This window comes from Mesoplodon mirus, assembly GCF_964341445.2.
Source record: "Mesoplodon mirus genome assembly, chromosome: 2".
NCBI classification, from domain to species: Eukaryota; Metazoa; Chordata; class Mammalia; order Artiodactyla; family Ziphiidae; genus Mesoplodon; species Mesoplodon mirus.
The window spans coordinates 204,136,709-204,161,799 of record NC_138977.1 but is presented as its reverse complement, the minus strand read 5'-3'; the positions used below and the strand labels follow the sequence as shown (position 1 = coordinate 204,161,799).

General features: G+C 44.4%; 1 protein-coding gene across 3 annotated transcripts in view; it reads right to left on the bottom strand.

The window, feature by feature from the left end:
- Positions 1-25,091, bottom strand: part of SUFU (SUFU negative regulator of hedgehog signaling) — a 112,417-nt gene that overhangs the window by 61,770 nt on the left and 25,556 nt on the right. For all 3 annotated transcript variants that reach the window (XR_014291610.1, XM_082601500.1, XM_082601501.1), the window contains exon 3: positions 17,448-17,584. Coding sequence is in view for 2 of the 3 variants with exons in the window: in XM_082601500.1 (XP_082457626.1) it covers positions 17,448-17,584 (137 nt within the window). In the remaining variant the exon portion in view is untranslated. The remainder of the gene's footprint in view (positions 1-17,447; positions 17,585-25,091) is intronic.

The window sequence follows — 25,091 nt, the reverse complement described above, 5'->3', positions numbered from 1 at the left end:
AGTCAATATCCAAATGGGTCAATAGCATAAAGGACCTTGAACACTTCTACTGCCAATGTTATCCTTTCCAGAGTTCAAGTCCAAATTCCTCCAGGACAGGGTGTACAGGAATTCTGAAATTCCCAACAAGCCTAGCTGGGTAACCTGGGTGTTTGGAAGAACCAGTTCCAGGCAGCACAGGCAAAACCAGCCTAGACATGAGTTCCAGTAAAAGCAGCTGTTTCACCAACTCTGAAGGGGCTCCTTTATTTTATCTTCTGATTTTTCCTATTTGGAAAAATCTCTGCTGCTGACAACGTCCAATCTGATACACTCCTCTGGCCCGCCTCAAGAAACATGTACAAGGAAAGGCCCACAGAGAAGGAAGTGAGGACAGAGTCATCACAGAAGCTGAAAATGCAAGGTTTAGAAAACCCAGAAAACACTTAAGTGAGTTCTATATGACTGAATGATTTCTTGTACCCTAAAGATTAGGCAGGGTCTTTTCCATGGCAAACGCCAGAGGAATATGTACATTAGCCAGAAAAATAAACACTTACTTATACCAAAAAACAAAGAAATTTATTCTGAGATAATTGAACATGGTCACCAAGATGTACATACATAAATGTTCCTTAGAGTATTGTTGAAAGTGGGGGAAAGCTGGAAACTCTCTGAAAGTTCATCAAGAAGGGTCTATTTATACTGGAGGGGTCTGTTATCTTACTATGTTGATACTGTGATATAATAAAAAATACATATTTTGGTTTTTGTCCCCAGCTCTTAGAGCTCTTAAAACCTTTGTCATTTCTTAAGTGATAAAGGTGCTAGAAGCATCTTTTGTTCTTGGTCTTTGACCCCAGTTCTTGACATTGAACTCCTAAATCCCTTGGAATTTCCTGAATTGATAGGAGCATCTTTTGTTCAATAAGGTGACTCTTGGTGGGCTCCTGGATAGCTGCGGGATGGGGGCTGGTCACTGAAAGGACCAAGCCATGATTAGAAGCTTGGAATGTTCAGCCTTACCGCCCCCATCCTCCACGGAGGGGAAAGGCTCTGGAGACCGAGTTAATAAATGATCATGTCTATGTGATAAAGCCTTGATAAAGATCCCTGAAGTATGAGATTCAGAGATCTTCTGGGTTGGTGACCATGTGCAGGTGCTGGGAGCATGGCACACCTGGAAAAGGCAAGGAAGTTCTGCACCCCTTCCCGCATACCATGCCCTATTCATCTCTTCCATCTGGTTGTTCCTGCTGAGTATCCTTTTTTTCTTTCTTTCTTTTTATTGAAATAAAATTGACATATAACATTATATTCGTTTCAGGTGTACAACACAATGGTTCAACACTTGTATATATTACAAAATGATCACCACAATAAGTCCAGTTAACATCCATCACCACACACAGTAACTAAATTTGTTTTCTTGTGAGGAGAACTTTTAAGATCTACTCTCTTATCAACTTTCAAATATATCAATACACTACAGTATTATTAACTATAGTTCCTATGTTGTACATTATATCCCCATGACATTTATTTTATAACTGGAAGTTTGTACCTTTTGACCACCTTCACCCATTTCACCCACTCTCCACCCCTCTGCTTCTGGCAACTACCAATCTGTTCTCTGTATCTATGAGTGTTTTTTGGGGGGAGAGGGGTGAGATCATCTATTTATTTGTCTTTCTGTCTGATTTATTTCACTTAGCATAATATCCTCAAGGTCCATCCATGTTACTGCAAATGGCAAGATTTCCTCATTTTTTATGGCTGAATAATATTCCATCACATACATACATATATATATATATATATATATATATATATATATATATATATGCCACATTCTCTTCATCCATTCACCCACTGATGGACACTTAGGTTGCTTCCATGTCTTGGCTATTGTAAATAATGCTGCAACTGAGTTGTATCCTGTTAAAATGAACCAGTAACCTGAGTTCTGTGAGCTGTTCTAGCAAATTATCAAACCCTAGGAGGGGGTCATGGGAACCCCAATTTATAGACAGTTGGTCAGAAGGACAGTTGACAATCTGGGACTTGTGACTGGTGTCTGAAGTGGGAGCAGTCTTATGGGACTGTGCCCTGACTTGTGGGATTTGACGCTAACTCCAGGTAAACAGTGTCAGAACTGGGAGCACACTTCTATTTACTAGATGGGATGCTCCCCAATTAATTAATCATTGAATAAAGCCAGTTAGAGCTTTAAAAAAAAAACAGTGTCAGAACTGAATGGAATTGTAGGATACCTAATTGGTGCCTGCAGAAAACTGGAGAATTGCTTGGTATGGAAAAACTCAGACATCTGGTCACATAAGGAAGTAGGGTAGTAGAGGAAAACCATGCATTTTCCTTTCACTATTATACAGTGGGACACCATACAACCACTACAAACACTGCTACTGATCTCCATTCACTTAGACTATGACATAATGCTGGTGAAGAAAGCATGCTAATACAGTACAGTATTGTTAGTAAAACTGTCTATTTTATGTGTAGAGACATCTCTAGAAGGATGGTAAGCAAATATTAAGAGTAGCTATCTCAGGGGCTGGGATTTAGATAATGTTTATTTTTCATTTTCGATTATATACTTATTTAAATTACAAAGCAACAGAGTTTTTTTTTATAAGAAATTCAAACAACAGACAAGTGTATAAACTGAAAAATGAAACTCTTTTCTCATCAGTCCCATTTCTCAGATATAACCACTATTCATGTTTGACTTGCATTCTTCAAGATTTTCTTCTAAGCATATATAATCAAAGTCACACTTTTTTCTTTTTTTAAAGTAAAAATGCAAGCCCACTCTACCCACTGTTCTGTGACTTGTTTTTTTCATGTTTTCCACATTACTTGGAGTTTTTTTTAAACATTTTTTTTTTTTTTTTTTTTTTTTTGCGGTACGCGGGCCTCTCACTGTTGTGGCCTCTCCCATTGCGGAGCACAGGCTCTGGACGAGCAGGCTCAGCGGCCATGGCTCACGGGCCCAGCCGCTCCGCGGCATGTGGGATCTTACCGGACCAGGGCACGAACCTGCAACCCCTGCATCGGCAGGCGGACTCTCAACTACTGCGCCACCAGGGAAGCCCTAAACATTACTTTTTAACTGGAAAAACAATAAAGTTATTTTTGTTTGAGGGAATGAAAGTGCATCAGCCAAAACAGATTACAATGCATGTATGATCTGAGTGGCCCAGTAAACAGACACACAGGACAAAGGCTTTCCAAGTTCAGGTCACCAGGCTGGCCAGTCCGGGTGGGGATCCAGACGTACCCAGACGTGCCCAGTAGGCCCAGGAAGTTGATAAGTGTCCTGTTCTCCCTAAATCTTCAAACCCAAAGAGGGACTGTTAGAGCTAGGCCCAGGGCTCAGGAAAGCACAGACACTGGGCTGCAGCCTGTCCCTGAGATGCCTGCCCTGCACCAGTGCAGTGCCTCAGGTTGCAGCTTCCACTGGGCCAAGCCAGACAAGGCTGAGGATGGCTACCCCACTGATGCCAGCAACACAGCCACGTACGGCCTGGGCTTGCAGCAACCACTCCTGAAAAGCACCCAAGCTCCTTGTTCTTTTCCTCCTCCGGTTCTAGTTTCAACTGTCATATTGCTGGAGAAGGGCTCTGTGAGGGGTCAGAAATGCTGCTGGAACCTCATCAGAGCTCCGCGGGGAGGAGCAGGCCGGTTGCCTGGCCCCTGTGTCCTGGAAAGATACCAAACAACAAGGCTGTCACCATGTCTGCCCTGAAAAGCAAGAAGACAGGCCTGGCTGCGGAGACCCAATGCCAGAGGGGCCAGAGCAGAGCTGTGTCTGGCTTAGGAGAGTCATTTTTTTCCCCACTGAGAGAGCTATGAAGAAACCGAGCAAGAAAGCAGGACCCCTGCACTGGCCCATCAGTGCATGGCATTCAAAGCTATTCCAGTAACCGCAGCAGGGAGCACACCCTGAGGTGGTGACTGGCCCTGTGGTACTGGCCTGGGACTGCTTCTCGGGGCTCACCGTTCCCGACTCTGAGAAGTTCTTTGAAAAATTCAGTCACAGTTATCCATCTCATTTTTCTTTTCTGATCATAAAATCCATGCTCTGTGCAGAAAATTCTAAAATGGCTGGAAGGTACCAAAAGGAAAATGTCAATAACTCATAACCCCATCACCCTAGGATGGCCTCTGTGAGTATCTTCATGAATCTCCTCCAGGCATCTATATGGACATGTACATATTGTTAACAGGGTTAGGACCCAACTCTATATAGAATTGTAATGCGCATCTTTTTTGTTCTTTTAAGCCTGTTTCCTTTTTGTCCTGCAATATACTTCTTAAATGACCACATAAATAATATTAACTGCTCCCATGTATTATGCCAGGTACTGTACTAGGGACACTGAATATATTATGAAGTAGATATCCTGATTACCCCATTTCACAGATGAAGTAACCAAGTCTCAGAGATGTTCAGTTTTGACCCACAGGTGCCACAGGTCCCACATGGCCAAACTGGCAAGCTGCCTCTTGGGCTCTTGCCCCTATCCGTGCTGTCCTTCAGCCCTTTCACCGAACATTCAATTAGGAGCCCCTTCAAGTTACCAGAGGGCTTTACCTCCTGCAGAGGTGCTGGGTCTACTCCTGACGCATGGGCTGCTCTGTTCTACTGGCCAGAAGCCCTCACTGCCCCCTGCAGGGAGCATCCCTGAAATTCGGGTGCTAGAGACAAAGGAGCCGCATTCTGCTGAAAGAGCCAAACAATTAAGACTCCCTAGGGGGCCGGAGAAGAGAGAACTAGTCTGAGGGTGAATATCCTAGCTTACTGCCTTTATCAAATACCTCCTTTCGGAGAAGAAGCTCAAAACATTTCATGAAGTTCTCCAAGTAAGATACAGACCCATGGAAGATAAAGGGATCTGCCTCAAATTCTTCCTCCCCCAACAAACCTCTAGGTACTGTGATCCCTCTGTCCTGGGCCACCGCACAGGCCCCAGCTAAAGCGAGGCATCTCACAGGGCCTCTGGATCTATCACAGAGATGGAAGGATGGTCACCTCTCTACTTGGATAGTTATTCAGAAGTGGAAAACACTCTGTCAGAGGTCGGCAGATTTTTTCAGTGAAAGGCCAGATATCAAATATTTTAGGCTTTGAGGGCCATATAGTCCCTGTCACAACTACTCAACTCTGCTGCTGCTGCACAAAAGAAGCCATAGATAATACGTAAAGGGCATGTCTGCATTCCAATTAAATTTTATTTACAAAAGCAGGTGTCCATCAGGATTTGACCCACAGGCTATACTTTGTCAGCTTCTGTTTTTAGGATTTAAGTCTTCCCTAAAAACACTAAGATTTAAATATTGGATAAATTATAATTTACATGCAAACCACTTAAACTTTAGGCCATAAGACCATTTCTGAGGGGTTGATCTGTTTTGTTTCAGTGGAATAGAAATACAGTCTTTCAATCACTAATCGAAGATCTTGAGAAAGTACAGAGAAACCAGAGATTGTTTTGCCTTATAGTTGGTAAATATTAGTAACAGATGAAAGGGAAAATATTTTACAGATCCATAGCAACCAGAAAAGAGGATAAATCCGGCTGAGGGAAAGAAAACATCAGGAAAATCAAAAAGAGTATGAGGAAGAAAAATGATATTAATAAAACCAGGCAGCTCCATTTGGCTTCAGTTAGCTAACTGGGGCAATGGAACCAGGAAACGAGAGAACTCAACAGCTCTCATTGGTAATGATGGAGCATCTCCTTTCAGAAAACTTTACTTGAGGCAAAGATATAAAGATGGAATACACCTGGGACATCTAGAGAGAAGCAAGCTGCTGGTGGGAAACTGAACTGCAGCCTAGCAACATCTCACACCTGGGGACATGCTCCAAGTGCCTCACTCAATCTTCTGACTTCCTTCACTCACTTGCAGAGCAGGCATGAGGAAGCAAGGCCTGATCCACTTCTTGAACCTGGAAAGAGAGCCCTGTGGTGTGTTGCTGGGCACAGGGAGGCAGAGGCTGCTGACAACCCCTGAGAGAGAAGAGGGGTTCCCCTCCTTAGGCTGGGGAGCTTTCGCAGAGGCAGGCTGGCGGCAGGATTACACTGCAGTAAGGTCCCAAGGATTAGAATGGCAGGGCTGAGAAGAATCCATGACTCTGACGCTGTGCTCCAAGGACTGCAGCGGCCCCAGCACCTTCTAGGGAAGGGCCACTCTAACAATACAGGCAGAAAAAAAGCTCAGAACACCTCAATTCCAAACACATCTTAATTTTTTTTTAAGTGTTTTCACTCCCCAAACTGGTCATTTCCCCTTCCTCTTTGAAATGCTTTTGTAGCTCTCCACTGCCCTTAGAATCAAATCCAGACTCTTCATCAAGACTTTGAGTCCAAATGCAGGTAAAAAGCCCAGCACTTTTCCATGCCTGCCAAGTCTCCAGCTTTTGCTGAGCCCTTTCCTCTCTCTCCCTCCGGTTCCTCATATTCCTCAAGCTCTTTCTCTCCTCAGGGGCCTACACGTGCTGGTCCCTCTGCCAAAAAATTCTTCTCCTCATTCTTTGCCTTTAGTCCTGTCCTTGCCCAACTCTACAATCTAAAATGAGTCCACCACTTTATTCTTTTGAAGCACCCTGAGCTTTCCCGTTCTGCCATCTTATGGAATCAAATATTTATTCACCTGTGTTTTCAGTGTCTCTCCCCACTACCTACGGGAAGGGATCCTATCTGTTTGTTCCACAGGGCTTACCCAGCATCTAACAGAGTCCTTGGCATGTAGCAGGTACTTAAATAAAAAACACAACTAATAAAAAAGTGCTCCTTTCCCCCAAGGCCTCTTGTCATTTAAAATGGATCACTGGAACTTCCCTGGTGGTACAGTGGTTAAGAATCCACCTGTCAATGCAGGGGACACGGGTTTGAGCCCTGGTCTGGGAAGATCCCACATGCCGCAGAGTAACTAAGCCCGTGCACCACAACTACTGAGCCTGGGCTCTAGAGCCCGACAGCCACAACTACTGAGCCCACGTGCCACAACTACTGAGCCCACGTGCCACAACTACTGAAGCTCACGTGCCTAGAGCCAGTGCTCTGCAACAAGAGAAGCCACTGCAATGAGAAGCCCGTGCACCGCAATGAGGAGTAGCCCCAGCTCGCCACAACTAGAGAAAGCCCGCGCAGCAACGAAGACCCAACGCAGCCTAAATAAATAGATAGGTAGATAGATAGATAGATAAATAAATAGATAAAATGGATCGCTGGAGGCTCAGAGGCCACAGCACGCAAACCAATGCTGGTTAGGGTGGCCCTGGAAACTAGCTCCTGCCACTCACCAGCTGCAGGAAATTCTCCAAGGCCCACCACCTCTCTGAGCCCATTTCCTCATCTGAAAAGTGGCAACATCAGTATCTTCCTCATCTAGCCACCTACTGCAGAGGTTAAATAAGAGAATGTAAGTGCTAAGGATGGCTTGGTGCTCAATAGCTACTGTTTTATTTACTTACTTTTAACTATTAAATTTTTTTTAAAAATGGAGGGCTTCCCTGGTGGCGCAGTGGTTGAGCGTCCGTCTGCCGATGCAGGGGATGCGGGTTCGTGCCCTGGTCCGGGAAGATCCCACATGCCGCGGAGCGGCTGGGCCCGTGAGCCATGGCCACTGAGCCTGCGCGTCCGGAGCCTGTGCTCCACAAGGGAGAGGCCATAACAGTGAGAGGCCCGCGTACTGCAAAAAAAAAAAAAAAAAGGACCTCAACAGGAAAAGATTAACTGCCTTAGTAATTTTAACTTTAGGAAAGGTAGGAGGAGGTAAAACTCAAAAAAACTCCATAATTCATTGGGGTTCTTTAATAAAACTTGACCCACTGTCAGTATCTGGAAAAGTCTCTGACTTCAGGCAGCAGGGTGTGTCCCTCACCACTTCCAGCTTCAGACACAGGAAGCATGATGGATGGGTTCCTGTGCTAAATCTAAACAGTATGAGAACCACATAAGAGCTTGCTCGCTTTCCTAACCCCAAGTGCATGCCGTTTAACATGTATTAACAAGCTTCCTCAGGCCAAGTAACCTAAGAAAGGGGATCAATTCTCAAGGGCTCAGAAGACAACTTGGTTGCTATAAAAACAATTTTATATAACAATCATTTTGTTGTTTGTTGAAAACAATATAACATTTATGGATGATCACAAAAGTATTATTACAATAATATAATCATTCATCTGCAACGGCTGTTAACATGTAAAATGTTCATTTCCCTTAACCTAGCAATCCAACTTCTAGGAATTTATCCCACAGAAATACTTAGGCAAGAGTGCAAAGACATACATCTACAAGGATGCTCACTGCAAGTTTGTGGTAGGGAAAAATTAGAAACCACCCAAATGCCCAACACCAGGAGAGTGATTAAAGTAAAGTCTATCTAGATAATAAAGTATACAGTTAGAAAGAATATACTGACATGGAAAGATGTCCAAAAGATATTAAGTTAAAAAAAGCAAGTTGAAAAACAGTATGAAAAACATGGTCCGTTTTTATAAAATAATGATAATTCTATATAGATATATGCATTGAAAAGAAAATCGAAATAGAGAACACTAATGTTTCCTCAGTGGGGGAATGAATTATGAAGGACTTTAACTTTGTCATATATTTCTATGTTTCAGGGTTTTTTTTAATATTCATTTATTTGGCTGTGCTGGGTCTTAGTTGCAGCATGCGGGGTCTTCGTTGTGGCGTGTGGGATCTTTAGTTGCAGCACGCAGGCTCGTAGTTGCAGCATGCGGGATCTAGTTCCCTGACCAGGGATCGAATCCGGGCCCCCTGCATGGGGAGCGCGGCATCTTAACCGCTGGACCACCAGGGAAGTCCCTATGTTTCAGTTTTATAATGAGCAAATATTTCTTTTATAAACGGGAAAAGGAAAGAAAATGTAAAAAAAAAAAATCTCTTGTTGGCATTAGTCTGTCCATACCACAGAGTTCAGGATGCTCAGGCAGCACCCTCCCCCCAATCTCCCTGATTGGGCCTGAATCACAAAGTGAGCCGACTCAGCACATGTCATGAGGTTGCCATTAAACAGCAGCAAGCGAAGGCACTTGAATTTCCACAGTGTCAGTTACAAGATTGGGGGGCCACGTTTCTCCTGAAACTCAAGTGAAATTGCCTTGGAATTTGTGGTTAAGGCCTACCAATGGCAGAACTGAGAGCAGGCAGCCTCTCCAGCCGAATTCTAAAGCACAGCTCAGAAATCAAGCCCTGCTGAGTTGGGGAATGGCTTATTTCTAATGAAACCCAGAGGGTAGGGGGCAGGGGAACAGTCACTGGCAATCTGAGAAGAAAAAATGAGCTGATTAATAAAATTAAAAGGGAATGGGTAAGTAAGAGAAACTGGCTGCAAAGTAAGAAGGAAAGAAGTTGAAGTGTCTACTGGTGAAGTTACTGATGTATTTACTGCAAAACTTACCAAATGATTCATGACAGTGGCTGGATTTGGTTCTAAATCTATGTAGCAGGTGAAACAATGACAGCTACCCTGTCACATTTTCTTTCCACATGACACTTTTGTACTGGCCCAGCATCCTAATCAATATGCAAGGATCCTCTGACCCCAGGTAACGCTTGGGGCTTCTTGGGTAGGGGAGCAGATATTGTTTTGCCCACCTGGTGGCTATTCCCCTTCTTACTAAGAGAATCCCACTTTTCTTCCTCTGCCTTTCCTTGGCCATGACTTTCAGGGAACAAGGGCCCATCCCCAGCCCTAGGAGGTGGATATTGATTGGTAAGCCAACATGGTTGTCTCACTTTCCTGACATAACTCTAGCTAATGAGATGCAAGAGGAGATCAATGAGGGCGGTTCTGTGGAGGTTTTGATTGGTCTTGAAAAGACACACAAGACACAGGGAGCTGAGCTCGGTTCTCTGTGATGACCTAGATGGGTGGAATGGCGGGTGGTGGGAGGGAGGTCCAAGAGGGAGGGGATATATGTACACATATAGCTGATTCACTTCGTTGTACAGCAGAAACTAACACAACATTGTAAAGCAATTATACTCCAGCTAAGAAAAAAAAAAAAGAGACTCGGGACAGAAGTGTCTTTTTTGCTACTTGCACACTCTGTCAAGTGTGATTCTAGGATGCTAGGGATTGCGGCAGCCATCTTTGGAGTATCAGGGAACCAGTTTAAAAAGTCAATCCAGGGCTTCCCTGGTGGCGCAGTGGTTGAGAGTCCGCCTGCCGATGCAGGGGACACGGGTTTGTGACCCGGTCCGGGAAGATCCCACATGCCGTGGAGCGGCTGGGCCCGTGAGCCATGGCCTCTGAGCCTGCGCGTCCGGAGCCTGTGCTCCACAACGGGAGAGGTCACAGCAGTGAGAGGCCCGCGTACCGCAAAAAAATAAATAAATAAAATAAAATAAAATAAAAAGTCAATCCAAAGTGCTGAGGAAGGCAGAGCAGGAAGTTAGAAAGAACTCAGGTCCTTAACAGCATCACTGAACAGATGACAACCATCCCTGGAACTCCTCACCTCCAGATGACTCGCTCTGTAAGATAAGAGCCCTTATTGTTAGGCCATTTTAGTTAGGGTGTTCTATTACTTGTAGTCAAAACCATCCCAACAGATACAAGACAGAACAAAAGGTGTCTGCTCCACCTATGCATTCTCTAATGATTTGACTTCCAAGCATAATTGCACATCACAGTTCCTGAGGCAGTAGATGCCCCTAAAGCCTTGTGAGAGCAACTGATTTTGCCTACCAAGGACTATACCTACAGGTTTTCTGCCAGTGCTTTCTACCCTTTGCTTTAGAGGACTTCTCTCCCACTCCGTGTAGTTGGAAGTGAGGAGGGGGAAGACCTTAAACGTAAATCCTGGTGCTCCATCTGGACCACCACCCCCAACCAGGGGTGGGGGGGTCCTATTGATCTAGACAGAACTAATCTGGGTCCTTCCCCAGGACTGACGGAGGAATGTTGGAAGCAAAAAGCCTTCTGCCTGCTGGGACTACAAACTGGGAGAACTGGAAACTCTGGCTGGTGGTGCTCATCTTTCCTGGCACGTGGGAAGAGTCAGTCTACAGTACAAGACCAACACACAAGTCGGAGCCCTAAGGACACTGTTCGAACGTATAGATCAAGCCATGCCTGAAACCCTGGACATCCCAGTAACCTGACCAATAAAGTCTGTTATTATTTCAGGTAGTTTTTGTTGGGCTTCTGTCATTTGCTCATGATTAGAAGCATCCTGACTCAGATAAACACTAACCTGCCTCACCCCCACATCCTGACTGCTTCACCTTCTCTGGATACTCTTCTTTCCCAGGCCTCTCACATTTCCACTTCCTTTTCTCTACTGCTCAGCTTCCCACCTCTGAGCAAACCAACCAAAAAGTGACTGCCCTCCAGCAGGTCGGGGCTAAGTTACAGAACCTGTCCAAGTCATTCTTCAGAGCAAGCTTCAGAGGCAGCCTCATGCAGCCCCAGGCTGGGCGTGGGCATCACCACTCCCCATCACACCACCCCCACCCAGAGTCTCGTCGTCGTCTCTTTCCCTTGCCTCCCACTGCCCTGATGCTGTTTCTAAGTCTGGATGGCAAAGCTGTGGATGCTGTTTAGACCTGGAAAAGCAGGTCTAAGCATTCCACTTACTAGATACTGCTCAGCATGTTCTCACATGCAAATGGGCGGGGTCCTCCATGGAAGTCACTGAGTTTAAGGTGGACAGCCCAGGTGAGGCAAGACCACCACACAGAACTATGCTGCTAGGTATACACGTGTAGGTCTTCCTATCTATACATCAAACATGAAATACATGTTCTGTGTAATAACATATGTGTAACCCTTGTAGAGTGTAACCACTTGGGACAGAGCAACGCCCACAGGGCAGGGTCTCTGCAGCATCAGGAGAGTGTGCTCTGCTCTGAGAGAACTGGAAAGGCCTAAATCCAGACTGACGAGAGAGTTACAAAAGGGGGCAATTATTCACACTATGAAAAGATTCTTCACCTTAGGAAGAAGGATTTACTTACAAGGTCCCACTAAACTGCATGGGCTCTATTGCATATAGAATAGGATTTGATTTGTTTAAGACTTTACAGGCACTGCCAACTACATAAATCAAGGACCCACAGTTGAACTGAATTTGCTTTTTGCCTTTACAAGGTGATATACAAAATGAGGTAATTTTACCTCAGGTGTGTCACTATTATTGATTTTCTGTGTGAGAGAAAGATAACAGCATCAAATATTATCATATCAGCTGAGGCAGGCATCTGATACAGGGACAAGCAATGCATCTCCTTCCTATCAGCGTTTCCTGTAAAATGGGGTTTTAATAACACTGCAAAAAAAAGACCAAGGTACCCATCTTCTCTATTCACATAAGGTTTTTGAAGACTGAAAAATAATAATAATTGTGGGTGATACTTATATATCAATAGTACTTACTATGTATCAGGCACTGTTCTAAGGGCTTTGCAGGTATTAACTCATTTCATCATCTCAATAACTTCATGTATGGTTACTATTATTATCTCTGCTTTACAGTTGAGCAAATAAGTTATGTTGCCCAAGGTCAGGAGGCAGTAACTGGCAGAGCTGAGGTAAAAATGCAGGCAGTCTGGGCCTAGGGGCCATGCTCTTAACCATGATAGTACTGTGTCCTCCTTGATCTAGCAGTAACGTGCAAGATGGTGAAGAGTGCCAGGGAGAGAAGTGGAAACAGGGGCTACGTAGCCTATAGCTACCTACCTAACTTACCAACGAGCTCAGGCACACTGGGCTGAGGACCCGCACTATGCAGTGAAACAGGAAGGGTGGAAGGAAGGGAGGCAGGGAGGGAGGGAAGGGAAGAGAGAAAGAGAGAAGGGCAGAAAAGGTAAGAAGGTGATTGAGAGGAGGTACAAGGGAGGTTTCTGGAGAAACAGCCTGTTTCTTGATTTGGGTGCTGCTTACATGGGGTGTGTTTAGTTTGTTAACTCTGAGCAAGCTGTACTTTTTATATACATATTTTCATGAACAAAAGTTAAAAGATGAAAGTATGGGTTTAAGAGGATTTGGGTAATATTACGAATGGCTTTAGCCCTCCTCTATTTATTTTCCAAATGTTCCAGAATGCCCCAGCAAGGCATGCTGGAGCTCAGAGGCTATGTGCACAAGTGCAATCACCCATGTGGATGATTCTCAAACCTCATGGTCCAGCCTGAGACATGTAGCAGCCGAAATATCAGCTAAGCCACCAGCAACACGGTATCATGGTTAAGAGACCGGCATTAAGAACTACAGCGGCTGTCCTTCGCACTTACTAGCTGTGTGATTTTGAACAAGCTACTTCCCCTCTCCGTCCGTCTTCCTTTCTGCAACTGTAGAGCGGGTACAACAGTGCCTAACTCACAGGGCTTTACTGCACATTCAACGAGCACTTACAACCGTGCCTGGCACATAGAACACACTATTAAATTTTAGCTCTTGTCCTCACTATTTAGGCTCATAGCCATGGTCTTCTCTCTTACACCAGTTGCCATATACTTTACTTCATCATTTTCCCATTATTTAAATAATTACTACTCCCTGCCATGTTTCAAAAAGAAGTTAAGGAAGATTTGTTTTAGTTATTATTCAAGTAGTACGATCATATAATGAAAATCTGGAAAACAGAAAATCAGGTATTATACTTTTGGGAGTGTAGTCATCCTGCTGCTGCTGTGAAATGTCTGAACTGATCTAACCATAAAAGGGCCTGTCGCAGCAGACGGGAACGATGGAGCCCCACCAGTCAACATACACTCAAGAAACAGCCACAACTTTTTATTCTCAAAATTTTCAGTCTCATAGAAAAGTTAGAAGGATAGTACAATATATCCTTCACCTCCACACATCCTTCACCTAGATTCACCCTTTAACATTTTGCCACATTTGCTTTCTCCTCTGTCTCCCCCCGACACACTTTTTTTTTGCCAAATCATTCGAAAGTTAAGTTGCAGACATCATGTCATTTTATTCATAAATACTTCAGCTTTTATCTCCTAGGAACAAAGACACTATCCTTATAACCATAATACCATATCACACCCAAGGAATTTCACAGTTAGACAGTACTGTTATCTGATACACGGTCTATATTTTTTCTAATTGCCCTAAAAATCACCTTTTTTTTTTTCCAATTCAGGGTCCAATCAAGGATCATACATACATTTAAACTGTCATGTTTTCTTTGATCTAGGACAGCCCCAGCCCCTTGCCATGTTTTCTTTTAGAGCATTGACATTTTTGAAGAGTCCAGGCAGCTGTCTTGTAAAATATCCCACAATATGGATTTACCTGACTATATGCTCAGGATTCAATTCAGGTGAAACATTTTTGGAAAAGTGCTACATGGGGACTTCCCTGGTGGCGCAGTGGTTAAGAATCGCCTGCCAATGCAGGGGACGGGTTCAATCCTTGGTCCGGGAAGATCCCATGTGCTGCAAGCAACTAAACCCGTGCACAACTATTGAGCCTGCGCTCTAGAGCTTGTGAGACACAACTACTGAGCCCACGTGCCACAACTACTGAAACCCGTGCACCTAGAGCCCGTGCTCAGCAACAAGAGAAGCCACCGCAATGAGAAGCCCACACACTCCAACGAAGAGCAGCCCCCGCTCGCTGCAACTAGAGAAAAGCCCATGTGCAGCAACGAAGACCCAACGCGGCCAAAAATAAATTAAATAAATAAAGTGTTACATGGTTGGTGCTTTATATTTCACAGTGTAACATGTAAGGAGGTACATAGTAGTCATTTGTTCCATTTTTGTGTTGCTACATTTGATCATTTGGTTAAGATGATGCCCACCCAAACTTTTCCATTGTAAAGGTATTCTTTTTCTCTTTGTAGCACATAAGTTATCTGTGGAGGGATTCTTTGAGTCCTTGTGACTATCTTATACCCCAACAATCTTTTTTATCTGATAGTTTTGACATCTGTTGATAATGTACCTGAATCAATGATCACAACAGTGTTGCAAAACAGTCACTGTGATGTTTACTGTGTGGCTGAAATGAACCCTTGCAAATCAAATCCCGTTTTTCTCCCCACTTGCATTATTATTTCAGAACTATAACATCAGAACTATTTCAGAGGTTCATCTGCTTGACTCCACCTGACAGTGATTCATAATACCTGTGTTACATTTCTCTGATCTTGATCCACATGAGCAGGTACATTAAGTGCAAACAAACATATAAATGTACTGGCTTAAGCACTGGGCAGGAAGCTACCTGTCTATACAAGCAAGAGGTTGCCTAGTCTTCAGAGCCCCATTTCCTATAGTAGATCAAATTCCATGTCAAGAAATGTCTATTTTCCAGGAGCTGAAATAGGTCAGTTGGGAGAGCATTAGACTGAAGAAAGGTCTGTTTTCTCAAAGACAGTTCTATATCGGCATCAGTTTCAGGCATCAAAGAAGGGAGAGAAGGGGACACAGTGGGTTCAGGCAGTAGACTCCTGGCCCAATCTTCAAACATTAAAAGATTGTGCAGGGGACTTCCCTGGTGGTTCAGTGGTAAAGAACCCGCCTTCCAATGCAGGGGACACGGGTTCAATCCCTGGTCAGGGAACTAAGATCCCACATGCCACGGGGCAACTAAGTCCACGCGTGTGCCACAACTACTGAGCTTGTGTGCCTCAACTAGAGCCCACTTGCTGCAAACTACAGAGCCCACGCACCCTGGAGACTGCGTGCCACAACTAGAGAAGAGAAAACCCGCAAGCCACAACTAGAGAGAAGGACGCGTGCCACAACGAAGAGCCTGCATGCCGCAACGAAAGATGCCCCATGCCACAACTAAGACCCGATGCAGCCAAAAATAAATAAAATAAACAATAAAACTTAAAAAAAAAGATTGTGCAGACCTAGACGCTAGGATAGAACCAAATCACATGAGCCAGCTGCTTCAAGCAGCCTGCTTCCCCTGCCCCTGTGAATGATACTTCTTCCCGTCAACAGTCCTTTAGAGTCCAAACAACATCCCCAGACCAGCTGCATTAGAATCCCCCGGGAAGCTGGTTAAGAAACAGATGCCCCAGTCCCACCTCTGACCAACTGAATCAGAGCCCTCCGGGAGGGTTTGGGACTCAGTGTGTTGAGATCCCAGAGGATTTCATGAGCAGCCAGGTTTGGGAACCCTTGCTTACAGAAGACCCACTGTAGCCTCCAAAAGGGTACTATCCCATAGGCCACACAATGGTAGATGGTAGTTAAGGATCAGTCCCATTACATGATGGCCATCCAGCCAACAACTGACCCCCAGGGGTCTGAAACGAGGGCAGAGGGTTTCAACCTAGATGGTCAATTGCACCCCCAATTTATAGCCTACTCAAGGCTGAAAAAAAAGTCACTATACTCAGAGAAGTTGCCAGATCTGTGGTTCTCCAAATTTAGTCTCTACCAGAGCATCTGGGAACATCACCCCCCAAAGATTCTAAGTCAGAGATCTCCTCTGGGGCCCAGGAACGTGTGCTTGCAACAAGCTCTCCAGCTGATTCTGATGCAGGGGTCCAAGGACCATACTTTGAGAGACCCTGGCCGAGATGCTAGTCTGCTCCTATCTATGACAGTCAAAGAGCAAGAGCTGGATAAAACTGTGTTGGCTTTCATTTGAAAACTACTTACCAAACCAAAGAAACAAAATATAAAGTCATATGGGAAATGTTTCTGAGCAATTAATTAACCACACAGAAACATTCAGATGATATGAAACCCTCCATAAAAGGTACTGAATTCCACTCCAACATTTCATCCCACTTGAGGACTATAGGCAGGCTGAGTCAAGAGCATGCGACCAAGGCTCCCAGCACAAAGTCCCCACTTCAGGTTCCATATTAGCAGTCTCCAGAAGGGCACCAGGGGCACAGGACCATCCCCTGGAGGGCACTTGAATCATCTGAATCAAACAATATTTCTGACTGTCAAGGTCTTGCCTGATTCCAACTTCCCATTCACGCTGTGAGGGAGCAAAAGCTCAAGGCACTTCGTTCTCTCTCTGCCCTAATCCTCTACTGTTAACCCTAGACTTAGCCAAGATTAACATGTGTGCTCATGCCCCAGAAATGGAGGTGGCTAGGCCACTGGCATCAGGGAGGAAAGAGTGTGCTAATTGTGGGAAAGGGGCAGACAGAGAAAGTGTTGGTCAGCTCCATGCTGAGCTGGCCTTTGGCTCGCTGGGAATCAGAAGTATGGCTGGCAGACTGCAACCAAGGTTCAGGGTGTCAGGGACTCCCGCTGCAGGAGGTCATATGACATATCCTTCCCTCCCATGGCCCAGGCAGCTTTCCACCCAGGAAACGCCAGGAAACAAGCCACCCTTATGGTACAAATGCGGTATAGCACTCCCAGGAAAGGTCCTTCCACGGACATCAAAATATACCTTCAGGTTCCCAACCCAAGCAGGCTCATGGTGAAATGACAACCACACCAGCCAGCTCCTGGGGCTCTTACCTGACTGGAACACATATCTGGCCAAGCCTTGCATTAGTTCTGCTGGCCATGTTGGGGGCGCAGACTCCCCTGTTTCTCTCTTCAGACGAAATGTCAACTCAAAGCCAAAACCACTAGGTCCATCTGTTCCTGTGAATCTGGAAGGAATAAAAAACAAATGTTTTTTGTTTAACTACCTTAGGGAAAACACTGTTTTGTTGTCTAAAGTTCTTCCCCTTTTTGGGTAGGCTCGGCATCCAAACCCCCTAGTCGGAAGAATCTTGAGCCTTGAGGGGAGGAAGGACCTCGATAGCCAATACGCAACCAGAACTCGAGCCTTGCCCTCCTGCCAGCTACAGCACGTGTGTGTGACCTCAGCCCCACCAATCAAATTCCCCTGCTGGTACTCTGAATTACGAGTTCCAGGTTTTGTGGCTCTGGAACATTCCTTTCTGTATGATTGAGTTAAAACCCTACAAAGGGAGATGGGTCACTAGGGCAAAGGGAAGATTTCCAATACTGAAAATAACCCTTTCTCACACTCTTTATTCCTTCAAGCTATTAATAAGCACCTACTTAGTTTGCTAAGGATATATGTCCTACTGTATACCCTATGAGGATGAGACCCTTTCTCCACTCCCACCTCCACCCTGCCCCACAAGGGGACAATCCTTGGGCTAAACTGGCTGGCCTCCAAACTCAGCATTTGAGGATGGGTCCCAAAGCAGATTCCAAATATCCAAATACTGGGAGGGCCCATGATCTTCCTGAAAGCCAGCACCCCACATGCACTCATCAATCAGCACCTGCTCTTCCTGAAACCTGGCACCCCGTGTGCACTCTTCAATCACTGGAACCTTGAGGAAGCAGAGTTTGCCCTCCCTTCCCATCCCCAAGTGGCCCAGAATGATGATGGCCACAAACATCATAGGGAGATGAGGCAGGGGAGCAGTGTCTGCCTCCCTGTCTGCTAGGAAATGCCCAGGAGGCTGTCTCCACGGGAGTCCCTGAAATGGACTTCTGCCAGAGAGGGAAATGATGCGGATTACAGAGTAAGGCTGGTTGGTGGTGGCACCTTCTGGGGTGAGGGAAGCATTCAGGGAGGGGCTCCTGAGAGTTACAGGAGGCTTGCCAGCATGGGAAGGGCTAAAAGTTAAACTATGTTCATGATATAATTTTCAGTAATTATATCTTCTACAAACATGAGCCACAATGATTATACACATTTAAACTCCTCAGCATACAAATACAAGCCATAAAATAAGATGACAGCCAACACCTCCTTGAGAGCCAAGCTACCGGAACAGGCGGTCAGAGGGGAGAATGCTGAAGGGGCAATGATGCAGTCAGTGCCCAACCCTGGGATTCCATGTGGCATCTTTCCTCCATCATCACCATCATCGCCCCCAAGGGGCCAGGCCGGGAGACTGGGCAGAAAGAGGTGCTAACGTCTCAGAAGCTCTGACACCAGGGCTAGCCCTGCTTGTGTACCCGAGTTGGTCCAGCCCTCCTGCACTTGCTGCAGTGAGGAGCTCACCTCTGACAGGCTAAGTTCTCTAAAGGACTGAAAAGGAAGCCTTAGAATCACTATTTTCTCTGAGTATCTATAATTGTGGGAGGCACACTCCATTTTGGGGTACACTCCTAGAATTTTGGAGACCGGGCGAGAAGATGCTTGGCAGGATGCAGTGAAAGCTATTTTCTTTCCTTGCTGAATTGCCCTGTTTGGGGGCAATTCTATGCAGAAAGGCTGAGGGAATAGCTAAGCAAGCTGAGGCTGTAAGAGCTGCCTCCCAAGGGCTATAGGCTTGCGAGGAGTATGAAAACCTGGGGTAATGCAAGACTGACTTGGAGTTAAAACCCTACAAAGGGAGATGGGTCACTAGGGCAAAGGGAAGATTTCAAGCAGCCGCCAATTAGAGGCAGCTTTGTAAAATGTACTAGACCATTACTCCCCGGCTTTCATCTCAGGCCAAGAAAAATACATGATTTCTAACCGCAAAAACTTGAGAAACAGACTAAAAGAAACATGCTCCTCAGACTGTGCGATGGGGTGAACCCTCAGATGCAGAGAGAGTAACCACATGCATCCAAGCAGCACCGCCTCTCTAAAGAGGGCTGTGCACACACACACACGCATGCATGGGTGTGCATGCACGCACATGCATTTCTACACCATCTGCCTCCACCCGGGCTGCTTTCTGGGCCAGCTCTGCGGTGGGCAGGCCGGCCCTCACTTGACTGGCTGAGACGGACAGGTCTGGCCAGATGGTCTCCACCTGCGTCTGATTACCACCCACCAGGCTGGCTGGATGCAACCTCTAAACTCTGAAACATGAGTTTGGAATGGCCCAGCCTCAGGATAAACACACAACCTGGAGCCTGTCAGAAGGCCTCTTCTTCAAAGCAGATTGCTCAGGCAATAGCCCAGTGACAAGGTCATTCAGTCTTTAAGGTCCCCTGGAGAGGCCTGGCCTGCTCTGCATTCCCTCAAGTGAGGGCTCCTCCAGCCAAAGCAGATTTATCTGACCAGACGATGAAGCCCCTCCTGGAGAGCGGCTGTCTCGCGCATCCTCCAAGAAAGGGAAGCGTGAGAGGAAATCAGCACGTGCTGCAGAAGGTGGGATCTGGGTCAGAGCAAAGAATCTTTCTAACACCGAAGGCTGCTAAAATACTGGCTGGTGGTAAAGGGGCCCAGTGGAATTTCTTCCTACAGAGATTCTTAAAGGAATATACTACAGATCCTCCCCAATCTGGCAGGGAGGGGTTCTAACTGTCTTGTTGCAGAACGATGGATGAGACGGCCTCTCAAGATTGTTTCCAGCTCAAGAACTTCTGATCCTGCGCACTGAGGTGCTCAAGGGAGAAGCTGGCTTTGTCCCAGCAGTTTAGTGAGCCTAGGCAATGGCTGTGCCAGCCTCAAGAGTAACATTAAACCTGCCAACAGGAAAAACATGTGCCTTGAATCCTGACATAGTTGTGCAACCACTGGAACCTGCCCAAAGGTCTCCCCCAAGGCACCTGATTAAGAAGGTACCAATCAGACAAATAGGAACCTGGGAGAGACTTTCTAGAGTGTGGGTAAGCAGAAAAAGCTGACCTAAAAGTTGGCATCTCATGCTCAACACCATTAATTATTAGGAAAATTCAAATCAAAACTACAATGAGGTGCCACTTCGTACCCTCTAGGATGGCCAAAATAAAAGACAGACAGTAACAAGTGTTGACGAGCATGTAGAGAAACTGGAACACTCACACTTCGCTGGTGGGAAGTAAAATGGCAGAGCTGCTTTGGAAAACAGTTTGGCAGTTCTTCAGAAAGTTAAATACACCATATGACACAGCTGTTCCTCTCCTAGGTATATACCCAAGAGAACCAAAAACATTTTTCACACAGAAACTTGTACACTAATGTTCACAGTAGCATTATTCATAATAACCAAAAAGTGGAAGCAACCAAAATGTCATCAACACAGAAATGGATAAACAAAACATAGTATATCCATACAATGGAACATTGTTTGGCAGTAAAAAGGAATGCTGTACTGATTATTTGCTATAACATGGGTGAACCCTGGAAACATTATGCTAAGTGAATGAAGCCAGATACAAAAGACCACATATTGTATGATGTCATTTATAGGAAATGTCCAGAATAGACAACTCCATAGAGACAGAAGGACTAGTGGTTGCCAGGGGTTGGAGAAGGAGAGAATGGGGAATGACTGCTAATGGGTATAGAGATTCTTTTTGGAGTGATGGAAATGTTCTGGAATTAAATAATTGTGATGATTGCACAACCTTGTGAATATACTAAAAAGCACTGAATTGTACACTTTAAATGGGTGAATCTCATGGTATGTGAATTATATCAAAAAAAAAAAAAAGCTGGCATCTCAGATACACCTAAATGCTAGGGGAAGCAGGGCCAACCATGTCAAGTACACCAGGCCTTTACCTGACTCTATCTACTAATAGCCACTACAATTAACTGAATACCTACTAAGTTTGAGGCCTTGTACTAAGCACTTTTCTGATGCCATATTATTTAATTCTCCAACAACCCTGTGACTCAGCCATTGTTATCCTCATTTAACTAACATATGAGAAAAAGACACTTGAGAGAGTTTAAGCAATGTTCTATAAGTCACACAGTAAGCAAGTGATGGACTTCAGACTTGAGGTCTGCCTGACTCCAAAGCCCATCTTCTTATTGCTGTGTGACCTCAGGCAAAATATTTAACCTCTCCATGCCTCAGTTTATCCCCATCTATAAAATGGGGATAATAACAGTAACAGTAACTATTTCAGAGTTGTTGTGAGGATTAAATATTTGGAAACCACCTGGAACACTATAAGCATTGTATCACACTAAGTGAAAGAAGGCAGTTACAAAAGACCATATGTTATATGATTCTATGTATGTGATATGATAAATAATATAATTTGTAATATATGATATATTACATAAAATGTCAAGAATAGGCAAATCTATAGGAACAGAAAGTAGATCAGTGACTGCCTCAGGCTGAGGACTAAGGACAAATGCAGAGTCACTGCTAATGGGTGTGGGGTTTCTTTTGAGGGTGATAAAAATATTCTAAAATTAGTTTATGGTGATGGTTACACAACTCTTGAATATACTAAAAACCATTAAACTGTACACTTTAAGTTATGATGGTTATATAACTCTTGAATATACTAAAAACCACTAAGCCATATGCTAAAAACCACTAACCATACACTGTATGGTAGGTGAATTTTATCTCAATAAAGCTGTTTTTAAAACCTGAGGGGAAAAAACCCCAAAGAACTAATAGTAAAAAAAATTCACAAACTATAGCTATAGATATATTCCCCTTAAGCATACAACAAGATGGTCAATCTCACTCATTTGCAACTCAAAAGCAAATTAAAAAAACAATGATACCATTATCACTTATCAGATTGGCAAAAATTTTAATGTATGACATTACATTCTATGGATGAGGCTGTGAAAAATGTATTTTCATATGTTGCTGGTGGGGATACAAATTAGTACAACCTTTTTGGAGGGGAAGTTAGCAACACCTAACAAAATTACATATTGTTTACCTTTTTTTTTTGGACATGCTGCACAGCTTGCAGGATCTCAGTTCCCTGACCAGGGACTGAACCTGGGCCATGGCAGTGAAAGCCCAGAATCCTAACCACTAGACCACCAGGGAACTCCCATCATATTGATTACCTTCTGACCCAGCGATCCCACTCTAAGAATTTGTGATCCCCAAATATTGGAAGCAACTAAATGCCCATTCATAGGAGAGTGGTCCAAAGAGTACTCTGCAGATATAAGAAAGAATGAGGAAGAGCTCTACAAACTGATATGGAAACTGTTAAGTAAAAACAACAAAAGAGGGCTTCCCTGGTGGCGCAGTGGTTGAGAGTCCGCCTGCCGATGCAGGGGACACGGGTTCGTGCCCTGCTCCGGGAAGATCTCACATGCCAGGGAGCGGCTGGGCCCGTGAGCCATGGCCGCTGAGCCTGTGCGCCCGGAGCCTGTGCTCCGCAACGGGAGAGGCCACAACAGTGAGAGGCATGCGTACCGCAAAAAAAACAAACAAAAAAACCCCCAAACAACAAAAAAACAACAAAAGAGTACTATAGCATGCCACCTTTTGAGGAAGAGAAAAGGGAAGACAGGAAAATGTACATGTATCTGCTCATTTCTGCAAAAAGCAACACAGGAAGGATAAATCAGAAATAAGATTGGTTATCTACAGGCAATAGCAATAGGAGGGAATCAGGTGGAAAGTACTGTGGGGTGTGGGATGTATGAGTGTATGACATTTCTCTGAATATACATTTTTTTGGATCAATGATAATGCTTTCACATACTCAAAATAAACAAGGATGGAGGAAAATGCTAAATGTAATACAAACATAAATTAGTGAACTTAACTGTACTTCAGATGAACAATATAACCACACTGAAGAGGGGAAAAAAGGAAGCCACCCAAGTACCTTATGTACACAGTATGTTGACCATATGTCATCAGGCTAAAGGCAAAGAGAACAGTAAAATACTGAACCCTGGTTAGTAGGTTTACTTTTTGCAGTGTTATGAGGTGGTAATTCTGAAACTACCTTCTGTGTAAATGTACCGTGGATAATGAGAGCCAGGTTTCTCTCATTGTCAGAAATGTTAAAAACTGGTAAACATGTCAAAGTTAGAAATACATAAAAAAGGATGGACAGAATGAGCCTCATAGGTATAATTTTGGAATTAGAGGTATCAATATGGTATTTAATAGAGGGATAGATATAGAAATAAAGATGTGGGTGTGGGTGTGATATATGTGTGTGCATTTCCTAGCACTCTCAACTAAGTGACACCCCAAAAGCAATGATAACTCCTAGCACTCAGATTTTGGTGCCTAAATACCATCTGCCATTAAAAGAAACCAGAGCTCACTGGAGAAGTGGCTGAATCTAGGGTTGGGAAAGCACGAAATGAGCCTGGAACTTTTTGTTGTGCCAGAAGGTAAATAAGTACTTGAAGAATGATGGGAACATGTCAAAAGTAGAGAGAAGCCAAACTGAAGGGCTCCCACTGGCCAAATCTAGGACAATGTGAGCATCGAAACAAATGGTATTAACAAATTATAACCTATTAAAGTAAAAATCCATGACTCCATACTGATTGTAATGGACCTAGTAACACTGGCTCTATAGATTTTGGACTTACCAGCCTCCCTAATTACATGAGCCTATTCCTTATTTTATGCATATATGAGGGGTAGCCGCTTTTCCCTCATGTGTTTGGAAAAAGCCTTTTCTGTAAATATATTCTGTGGTATTTATAAGAGTAAAACATTTAGAAACAATCTAAATGTTCTACAAGTAGGGGTATTATCAGTTCTGGTGCATTGTGTGGTGGGACATTACATGGTCATTAAAAATGAGACTTTTTTTTAACAAGTTTATTTTCTTTCTTTTTAAAAATTTATTTATTTATTTATTTATTTATTTTTGGCTGTGTTGGGTCTTCGTTTCTGTGCGAGGGCTTTCCCTAGTTGCGGCGAGCGGGGGCCACTCTTCATCACGGTGCGCGGGCCTCTCACTGTCGTGGCCTCTCTTGTTGCAGAGCACAAGCTCCAGATGCGCAGGCTCAGTAATGTGGCTCACGGGCCTAGTTGCTCCGTGGCATGTGGGACCTTCCCAGACCAGGGCTCGAACCCGTGTCCTCTGCATTGGCAGGCAGATTCTCAACCACTGTGCCACCAGGGAAGCCCAAAATGAGACTTCTTGAAAGCAGGAGGACTAATCCCTGAGTTTTGAGAGGCAAAGGGTTTTTCACCTCTAACTGGTGAGGAGGAACAGGAAGTATAAGTCAGAACCCCACTCTATATCCTCTATTGTTTGCTGTTCACCTACTGCTAACTATAAGATAAAAATATAAATAACTTTTTTAAATGGTCATGAAATTGGAAACTTTGTGCATTACTTGTGGGAATATAAAATGGTGCAGCCACTGTGGAAAACAGTATAGTGGTTTCTCAAAAACAATAAATAGACATAGATTAAAGATTAAACACAGATTTATCAGATGATTTAGCAATTCCACTCCTGGGTATATAACCGAAAGAAATGAAAGCAGGTACTTGAACAGATTTTGTACACCCA